We start from the raw sequence: 11,146 nt of genomic DNA on the forward strand, positions 1-11,146 counted from the left end.
ATTTATTTAATATTATATACATAAAATTATACGGCTTAAAAGAATACCCTCCTTTTTGATTTTAAAACATATTTATATTATTATTATATTATTATTATTTATATTTGACCATGATTGATCACGTAAAACTCAAAAATTCTCAATTAACTAAACAAATATTTAATTGTTTAGACATTTTAAATTTATTCCAATTGTTTAACAGACCCCAAATGTTTTTTTGTTTGTTTTTGTTTTTTTTATTCATCTTTTCCTTTCCTTACATTTTATTAGTTGTATCATTAAGAATTTATTTTTATATTATTTTTATAATGTAAAATATTTTTCAGAATTGTAATGAAAAATCTGAACATACAAATATTGTATTCAACTTTTGAAATAAAGTTTTTGTCTTTGTTTGTTTTTTAATTAAAAAAATTAGATGTGTGATCAGCACAGTTTACTCCCAAAGCAGCATGACAATCCTCCTCTGCTGTAGGCTACTTTAACATTGTAGTCTTTACATCATGATCGTATAGTGATATAATCCTAATAAATTAACGTGAAGCAAAAATAAATGAAAATGACTGTGTACCTTTTACAAACATTCTATAACATCAATATCTACACAGTTATACTAAAACTAGAATGGATTCCTCACATTAGAAAATATATATAATAATAATCCTATGCTCTAATAGAATAATTGATTTATAAATGGTCCTCTGCTGCTTCCCTCAGGAATATTACAGTAACTGCAGGAAAGCTGTTATTCAAGCATATGTTTAAATAAATAATAATAGTAATAAAAAAATAAGAATAATAATAGTAATAAAAATAAATAAATAAATAATAAAATAACACCCAAGTGCATATTTGGAATTTAGGCTACCCAAACAAACAGCTATCTATCTTTCTATCTATCTATGCTGCTCACTTCATTCATTTAAATACATTAATACATGTTTATATATAAATATGTACATTTATAAATAATAATGTATATATAAATATATATATTATATATATACAATAAATGAATGTATACATTTATATATATAATCAATTTATATATATATATAATATATTATATATATACAATAAATGTATGTATAAATATATATATATAATGAATATATACATATACATACAATAAATGTGTGTATAAATCTATATACATATCAAATATTTTTTTATAAATAAATATTATATATGTATATATATTATATTTTGTAATAAATAAATAGATAATATAATATTTACTCTTATTCTGCTATCCACTGCTGCTTTAATGCATTTTCCTCAATTAAGTATCAAGGTTGTTCTGGTAAAGAAGGAGGAACTACGTCACTTCCGCTTTGATGGAAGGATGTTATGATGTTTTTTTGGATCGATGCTGTCCTCTCTCCTTTCCTTATTATCTTATCTTATATATATATATTATATATCGTATATATATATATATAATCATTTCTGTTCCCACATGCATCACTTCATCCTGAGATATTTCCCCAACATGGTGCCCAAATTACTAATTATCATCAAAACAATCATTTTCTGCATTTGTGCATGAACTAAAATATAGAACAATATTATCTAGACAATAATACATTCATATATATATATATACATATATATACATATATATATATAATGTACATGCATGTGTTTCAGTGATGCATGCAGTGTACAGAGTATTATCTAGAGAATAATAACTATATATATATATATATATATATATATATATAATGTACATGCATGTGTTTCAGCTGGTCTGCATGCAGTGGACAGAGTATTATCTAGAGAATAATAACTATATATATATATATATATATATATAATGTACATGCATGTGTTTCAGTGATGCATGCAGTGGACAGAGTATTATCTAGAGAATAATAACTATATATATATATATATATAATGTACATGCATGTGTTTCAGTGATGCATGCAGTGGACAGAGTATTATCTAGAGAATAATAACTATATATATAGATATATATAATGTGTGTCAGCCTGGCTTGGCAGTGGACAGAGTGTTCCGCCTCTCTCAGTGTGTTATTCTGGGAGGAGACTCAGAGACTCAGATCCTCCAACAGAGAATCAGACTAACAGCCTGAAACCAGCAGCAGCAGATACTCTATTATCATTATAACTTCAGACTGTAGATAACAGGCCCTGGGAACAACGACATTATCTATTAGTATTGCGCAGTTCTCCGCAGATACATCCCGGAACATTGTATCATTGGATCCGTGTGATATAAAGAAGGTAAGAGATGAAACAGCTCAGTTTGTGTTCAGATGAGAGTCACAGTCAGTTCAGCCATCAGAGAGCTGAACAACAACAACAACCAGCATAACAGCCTTAAACACACATTATCTCAGACTGTTAGATTAAACATGTTGAGGAAACACGAATAAATGCTGATTATCGGTGATAATAAAGCCTAAATGTTAAAGTGTTGTGTTTCTGGAGGAGACGGGACGAGTCTGGAAGCTTCTACAGATGATTACTAAACACTGAACACTGAACATCCAGCAGCTCTGCTGTTAAATACATTACATAGCATCATCTAACCGCTTTGACAGAGACGGAACCATCTGGACCTGATCCTCCAGGATAACAGATGCTAACACTGTTAGCTCAACTTTAACATCCTGTCAGAGGCCTGTACACAGTTACTCACATTAATATAGATAATCCGTTTAACGAGGATGTAAACGGAGATAACGTTGTTTGTTTATCAGCTGATTGTCACCACGTTCCTTTGTTAATCTTTATTACCTCTGGATGGAGCACATTTCATAACTTCATAACAACACTCAGAAATAAGAAATAACATCACAGATTAATAAATAAACAGATCAAATTAAAGATATAATGTAGGCAGCAATTTATGAGATTATTTCTACTTTGGGAATATTTAAACTGTTAGTTCATGCCATTGTTTATTTACTGTTTCGAAAAGAATTTCTTTTTTATTATACATTTTTTATTTTAAGGTATTTATCTATTCATTTTATTTCATTTATATTTATATAATTTAATTTGTCTATTTACCTATTTATTTATTTTAAATCCCTGTCTTTCACTTTTGTATTTTTTTATATTAATATTTATGTCATTTATTTTTTATTATATATTTCTTATTTTAAGGTATTTATCAATTAATTTTAGTTCATTAATATTTAAATAATTTAATTTATCTTTTTACCTATTTATTTTTAAATCCCTGTCTTTCATTTTTGTATTTTTTTATTATTACATATTTTTCTTATTTTAAGGTATTTATCTTTTAATTAAATTCAATTTAGATTTATATAATTATCTATTTACCTATTTTATTTGAAATCCCTGTCTTTCATTTTTTGTATTTTTTATTATTATTTATGTTATTTCCTTTTTATTATATATATATTTTTTTATTTTAAGGTATTTATCTATTAATTGTATTTCATTTATATTTATATAATTACATTTATCTATTTAATTATTTTTAAATCCCTGTCTTTCACTTTTGTATTTTTTTATTATCATTTGTTATTTCTTTTTTATTATATATTTTTTTATTTTAAGGTATTTATCTATTAATTTAATTTAATTTAGATTTATATAATTTCATTTATTTATTTACCTATTTATTTATTTTTACATCCCTGTCTTTCAATTTTGTATTTTTTATTATTATCCATGTTATTTTTTATCATTATATATATTTTTTATTTTAAGGTATTTATTTATAAATTTTATTTCATTTAGATTTATATAATTTCATTTATCTATTTACCTATCTAGATCTAACCGAACAAAAATTAAACATTACATGAGATAATTTCTACTTTGGGGATATGGATCTTTTAAACTGTCAGTTCATGCCATTAATTATTACAGTTTCCCAAAGTCCAGAAGACTATTAACGTTAAACTAAATTCTGTGGGGTGTTTTTAACCTGTCGTGCAGCTGTTTGGTGCCGACCGTGAACAGGTCCGCCTTGTTTTAGGATCAGCAGCACACCCAAAGCAAGCTCCTTTATTTTCTTTACACAACATGTGCTCCACAGCCCCATTCCTAACCACTGACTAACATTTAGTCTATTTGGATTAAAGGCTTTTGATAGCATATCGAGTGTGTAGCCTCGTCACAATCAGTGTGAAACCAGGTAGAACAACGTCTCTCTTAGCAATATCTTAAAGGATAAAACAGAGAAACGAGGACCGGGTCGGATATCAGACAATGGAGCCGAACTTTTTAATTACTTTGACCAAATTGTTGTTTCATTAAAAAGGTTTAAACTTGAATTATAATTCCTTTTAATTTTAAAGATTTGTTTTTATCAAGTTGCTGGTGTACAATTTATTATTTAAATAATAAATATAAATTCAGTAAAATTATATCTATGTATTTATTTGTCACATTTTGTTTTTACAAAGTTAGGAAATCAATATTTAAGTCCAGTCTGATGTTTCACATAACAGAATGATCCCAGTCGCTTCCACACAGTGAGGCATACAGCGGATTAATTAAACACTGGTATCGGATCGGTACTCGTATCACAGGTATCGCTATCGGGACAGAAAAAGTCAGAATGGTGCGTCTTGATTCTTTTTTCTGCTGTTGTCCTCTTTAACATACAAGACAGAAATATCTGCAACAACAAGCTCAGATCTCTAACCGGGTTTACACCATAACAGACATGACATACGGACGCCAGGAGGAAAACTAGTTCATGTTACATGTTGTTACATGTTACATGGTTCCCGATACTCTATACATACATACATGTATCTGGTAATTAGATGTCCCTGTTTCTGTTGGTAATCACGTCCTGTATTTTCCCAGAGAGATGAGTGAGGCGGAGCCGGTGCCGGAGGACGTGCCTGCATACCTCGACGATGAGCCAGCAGCTGAAGGTGAGTTTAGTTTGACGGTGACACATTTCTGTTTATTGACCCGGATGAGGTCAAAGGTTTTAGGTCAGTCAAAGAACTAGTTTCACATAGTTATTATCTGCTGTAAATTTAAAGGTCCCATATTGTAAAAAATGAGATTTTCATGTCTTTTATATTATAAAGCAGGTTTAAGAGCTTTATAAATACTGTTAAACTATCAAAAACCTCAATATATACGGAGAAATACACACACAGCCCGTATTCAGAAACTGCGTTTGAAACAAGCCGTCAGGATTTCTGTCCATTTGTGATGTCACAAATATACAATATTTAGACCATTACACGGTTTCACACATAAACATTCGAAATGTGTCCCAGTTTATTTCCTGTTGCAGTGGATGTGAATAACATCAGCTGACAGAAGGTAAACATTGGATCCAAGTTGTTGCCTAGCAACGCAATTCTGTTGAAACGGAGCGTTTCAGACAGAGGGTGGATATCAGGTATATTCAGACAGGCAGTATGAGGAAAATAAAGTTTTTTTTAACATTACAGCATCTAAACATGTTCTAGTAGAAAAACACAAAATACAAGTATGAACCTGAAAATGAGCTGATATGGGACCTTTAATATGTGCAGATTCAGTAGGTTAGTCATCCTTTCTCCTTTTATACCAAAGACATTTTAACTGTTCTGCTCTTTATTACAGTTTTGACACATTATAGTGTACATGTTGCTCTGTGTATGTTAAAAAGAATGCAATATATAATTAAAATGTAATTAAACTGAAAGTAAATGTAGAGCCCAAAACAGTTTGGAGATTAATAGATTAGTCGGTTGGCAGCTGTTTTTATAATTTATTTTTATATATATATTTTTATATTTTATGCAAAACTCCCATTTGCAGAATTTCTCTGTTTTATAAAATTGTGAACTGAATATCTTTTGGACAAAACAAGCAATCTGAACACATCACCTCAGACTCTAGGAAACTTAATGGATAATTTTTAATGGATAATGATGATGGGTTATAATAATAATAATAATAATAATAATAATAATAATAATAATAATAATGATAATAATAATAATAATAATAATAATAATAATAATAATAATAATAATGATGATGATGATAATGATAATTTCTCACATTTTATAGACCAAACATTGTATTGTGGTGGTGAAGAACAGGCTGTGAAGATGCAGCATGTTTGGAGCTGAAATGATGAGTTGATTTATCGATTAGTTATTTTGGTAACAGATCGTTCAGTTTGAGTATTTTTCAAGGAAAATGACCCATTTTATTATATATTATATATATTATTATATATTAACTCAGAAAATAATCAGCAGATTAATTGATTGATTAGTTGCAGCCGTAGTTTGGAGCATTTCTGTCCTCTTACTTATTTGTCAGCGACATATTGATTGTTAAAATGTTGCTCTTGTTGTTTTAAACCAGACGACAACAACATCAAGGACCACCCGCAGGCGCAGCCGGGCATGTTCGGCAGGTTGGTGGGGGGCTTGTACGGTGCAACTAAAGGAGCTCTGGGAGCGACTGTGGGCGGCGTGACCTGGATAGGAGGAAAGAGTCTGGACCTCACCAAGACCACGGTCTGCTCGGTAGCCGCTCTGCCCGGGATGGGAGTCGGTCTGGTTAAAGGAGGAGTGTACGCCGTAGCCGGAGGAGTGAGCGCTGTCGGCTCTGCGGTGGTCAGCAGGGTTCCCATCGGAGGAGGAGGAGGAGGCAAAAAGAAGGACAAGTCTGACTGACGGAGGGAGGAGGACGAGTTACGGCTCAGCACTGTGTTGGCATTCATGAGCAGGAAGAAGAGCAACAGAGGACTCTAAAGTTTAGTGTACACATTTCGGTGATGGTTTTGTTTTTTTTCTTTAGTTTTTAATGTGATTGTTGGTAAACCCACGTTCATGTGGCTCCAACTAACAAAGACTCTCCTGCTCTGTTGTTAAAGGAAACACACTATTATCACCAGTGCCTGAAATTGTTCAAATAAAATGTCCATGTTTCATTTTTGATAATAAGAGGCGACACAATGTTTTCACTGCAAACCGTCGCATTCGCCACAACAACTTAAAGGGACTGTTTGTAACTTCTTACACGTATAAATCATTGCTGGTCGGTGTCTCATGGTCTCGCGTGTGTCTCCGCTGTTCAGACTCAGACTCCAACACAAACTCCAGTGAAGCACCAAAACCTCTTGGTTGTATCTAGTGAAGCTGTTAAACAGTGTTGGCCGCGGTCGGAGGACGCGGAGGAGACCGTAGCTTTGGTCTCCAGGACCGGAGTCTCTGCTGTACTCTGCTCCTCTGCTCCTACGCCTGCCTTCACTCACACACCACGCTCCTTCTCTCTCTCTCTCTCTCCACCTCTCACGTGCATGCTGCTCACTCCACACTGCAGAAGAGTTAGTTTAGCTCTGAGAATATCTAGTGAATGTTCAGTGGACGTTTGTGCAGAAATAACTGCTGCAGCTCCTCCAGACCAACAGAGGTTTCCCGTGTCTTGTGAAGTGACGGGGCTCCGCAGAGAGAAACGTTATCGTCTCCCCCGTTCCCTCCGGCCGCGGTCGGGAGGCTGAGGCGGGAAAAGCCAACACTAGGATCAGCATTGATTCATGGAGAGACCTTGGTCTGGTCAGCTAACATTACTGCCAAGCAGCTGAAATATAGAGTGATATTGTGCTTTTAGCTGACGTGTGTCTCCTCACTGTGTTGAGTGATGCTCCTTCATGTCTATGTAGAGCGAGCACAAGCGCCAGCAACAGGACGCTGACTTTAGTTGACTTAACGGACACAGGTGAAGCTGTTAACAAGACATTTAGGATTCTTACAAACAGTCCCTTTTAGTTTTGGTACCGGAGGAGAAGAAGCCCAGAGTGTAGATGCAAGAAGACAATCGTTTATCAATGATGATCTGTAGCTGACCAGGAGGTGTTTCACTGTCAACTGAACATGTGACTTAAATCACCTTTCTGTTTAGTTCGGCACAAACGAACAAATACGTGATGTGATTTGAGAGGTCCGGTCCAGTTTGATCTCTGAACCGCCTGCTGGTGTTGGACTCGGGATGTTTCACCGGTGAATTATTTTTTGTGACGTTTCAATCTTTCCTCTGACTCCTCGTCGCCCTCCGGTGGTGATATCATTATTCTCACCTCTCGGTGGAAGGAGACTCGTACTTTTGATACAGAATCTGATTTATTACAATAAATGTTGTGTCACAATATAAAAGTAGAGTATTTTGATTGCAATGAACTTTATTTCCAGTTGTAGTGTTAAACTGATTCACTATGAATAACATTTTATACATGACGACGCTATAACTCTATATTTTGATAATTACTGTGACATGTTGGTTAATGTCACATCTCAAATCAAAGTATGTTGACGTCTCGTCTTCGGACACAGAAGCTTCGTAACGGTATAGATCTCCCCCCCCCGCTGTATCAGAGCATTAGATCTCACCGTATTTACTGTTGTAGGAATCTGGTGGCTGATGATTTCCTGACATTTACATTCTGAATTTCAAGTGTCAAGAACGTTTTTAGCTGATAAACCTGTCGTACATTTAATTTAAAAAAAGGCCTTTTTGTAAATGAAAGTGTAAAATTCTAGTCTTGTATGATGCAGAAGCTGTATGAAGCTTTCAAAGCTTTTGTTTTATTATTGTTGCAGAATGTTTGAACGTTTGCTGAACGATGCAAATTTATTGAAACATATGGCAATATTACATTCAGAACTTGTTTAAATAAAACATACTGAACGTTGTATATCTGTTGTGTCTAAATAATTAAAACATTCAGTGTATATATACAGTAAAACTAATATGTCTTTGTCTTACATGACAAACATTAAAATGTTTATTTTAAATATTAAGAAACTTGAGCTGTGTCTTTAAAGCTCTATTTTTATATTTTTATTTTCATAAATGATTTAGATTTTATAGAAACATTTTTATTGTTTAAAGCTGCTTTAGCTTTCATTCTATTGTCTTTTTTAGTGTATTTTAATATGTTGAAGTAATGTAGTAAAGTAGCAGGACTTCATTACTTCTGTAACTCTTCAGTCCCGTTCGTCTGTGTCTTGGTTTTAAAAACACCTCTACTATATGTTCTATAGTTCATGACCTTTATGCTCGAGTCTATCTGCACATGAACAACTGCACAAACAACATTCACTCCTCTAATTTGTTTCAAATATTTTTATTAAGAAGCATGTGTATGTCAGTGATACAAACTTTGTGGGGTGTTTATCATGCCTCACTTTTTATACATAACAACAAAAACAGACAAAACTAGGAACTAAGGGCAAACAAAATGGAGACAAGCAAATACAAAAAACATACGTAATGATAGGAAAACAAAACAAAACAGAAAAACAAAAAAAACACAGACAGCACCCTAAGGCAAACAAATCAGGGAGACATTGGCGACATACAGTATATACATAAACCGGTGTAACCCACCCCCCCTCCCGAACCCTCCCATCCCTGAGCAGTGCTACCTCGGGTACTAAAGACTATGTGTCTATTGCGTCTTAATTGTCTGTTCCTCCTATAAAGGAGATCATCGGTCTCCAAATCCTTTCAAATACCTCCAGTCTGTCTTTAAGGGTGTATCGGATCCTTTCTAGGTGGAGGGGATCAGTCAGTGTTGTTATCCAGGATTTAAATGTTGGCACATCTGTCCCTTTCCAGAACAAGAGAATCAGTTTCTTTGCACAAAGGAGACTATAGGACAGGAGATGATATTGTGTGTTCTGTAGGATTTTAGAGCTTTCGGAAGCTCCTAGTATAACCAAAAGTGGATCAGGTTTTAATTGGACTTTAAAAATCTTAGAAAAGAATGAAAATATTGCAACCCAAAAGTCCTGTATTTTAGGGCATAGTGCATAGCTATGAAGTAAATCTGCATCTGCTTGGGCACACTTCTCACATCTTGGTGACGTTTCTGGAAAGATTTTATGTAGCTTTACTTTAGAGTAATGTAGCCTGTGCAGAATCTTAAACTGTATCAAACAGTGTCTGGCATTCAAAGAACAGATGTGAACATACTTCAAGATCTTGTCCCAAATGTTCTCCGTTATTTCTATCCCGAGGTCTTTTTCCCAGCCCTTTTTTATAGAGCTCACATCTACTTGTTGAAGGTCTTGCAATGTATTGTATACAAATGAAACTGGATGGTTATCTACTATACAGTCTCTCAGACACTGGTCTAGTTTATCAGGTGTTGCAACCTCAAAATTGTGAAGATGAGTTTTCACAAAGTGTCTAATCTGGAGATATCTGAAAAAATCTGTTTTTGACAGCCCATACCTCTCCTGAAGCTGCTGAAAGGAAGCAAACGTACCCCGAATGTATAAGTCCCCAACACTACTCAGTCCTGACTCTTTCCATTGATCAAAGGCTCCATCTAGGGTTGAAGGGGTAAAAGACGGGTTTGCCGATATCGGAAGTGTAAAGGATAGAGCTCTAAGTTTAAAGTGTTTGGTTATTTGTTTCCAAATTTGAGTAGTGCTATGAATAATCGGATTGTAATTATAACATGCTTTTTTGAGACGAATGGGAGACATTACAATAGCACCAAGTGAGCTGGGTAGACAGTCCTCTCGCTCCATATCCAGCCAGCTGTCGAGAACAATCGTTTCATCCAGCCAATAGGAAACACATCGAATGTTTGTTGCCCAATAATATAGCCTGAAATCTGGTAGAGCCAGTCCCCCATCCCCCTTAGGCTTGCACAGGTGGTCTTTCCTAATTCTATGGGATTTATAATTCCAGATAAATGGTAGAATTATGGAGTCGAGTTTTTTAAAGAAGCTCTTAGTAAGATATATAGGTATGTTTTGAAAGAGGTATAACAGTTGAGGGAGACAGATCATTTTAATTGCATTCACTCTACCTATCAGAGAAATTGGAAGGGTTTTCCAAAACTCTAATTTGGTTTTAAACTTGTCTAACATAGCCATAAAATTAGCTTCAAATAGGGAGTTATATTTCTTCGTGATCTCTACCCCCAAATATGTAAATTTTTCCAAAGCCAGTTTAAATGGAATCTGTTCGAGCATACTTGGGTCTTTACACCGCACCGGCATCAGTTCGCTCTTGCTCCAATTTATCTTATATCCCGAAAAGGAGCTAAATAAGTCAATCGTCTCCAATATGATAGGAATAGAAGTCAGTGGCCTCGTTATGTACATCAAAATATCGTCCGCATACAGCGAAATTTTATTTGAAGTATATTCTACTCC

General features: G+C 33.9%; 1 protein-coding gene across 1 annotated transcript; it reads left to right on the forward strand.

Annotated features, from left to right (window-relative positions):
* The first annotated feature begins 2,022 nt into the window (after nucleotides 1-2,022).
* On the forward strand, nucleotides 2,023-8,665 carry tmem263 (transmembrane protein 263). Its single transcript, XM_074634292.1, has 3 exons — nucleotides 2,023-2,249; nucleotides 4,821-4,891; nucleotides 6,336-8,665. The coding sequence occupies exons 2-3, from the start codon at nucleotides 4,825-4,827 to the stop codon at nucleotides 6,647-6,649; spliced, it is 381 nt and encodes a 126-aa protein (XP_074490393.1). The 5' UTR covers nucleotides 2,023-2,249; nucleotides 4,821-4,824; the 3' UTR covers nucleotides 6,650-8,665.
* Nucleotides 8,666-11,146: the final 2,481 nt, after the last annotated feature.

This window comes from Sebastes fasciatus, chromosome 4 (genome assembly GCF_043250625.1).
Source record: "Sebastes fasciatus isolate fSebFas1 chromosome 4, fSebFas1.pri, whole genome shotgun sequence".
Lineage (NCBI taxonomy): Eukaryota > Metazoa > Chordata > Actinopteri > Perciformes > Sebastidae > Sebastes > Sebastes fasciatus.

What these genes read in the sequence shown, in the direction of transcription:
- tmem263 (XM_074634292.1), top strand. Translation starts at nt 4,825, where the DNA reads ATGAGTGAGGCGGAGCCGGTGCCGGAGGACGTGCCTGCATACCTCGAC. An exon ending in CGATGAGCCAGCAGCTGAAG is followed by an intron (nt 4,892 to 6,335) that starts GTGAGTTTAGTT and finishes GTTTTAAACCAG; the next exon opens with ACGACAACAACATCAAGGAC.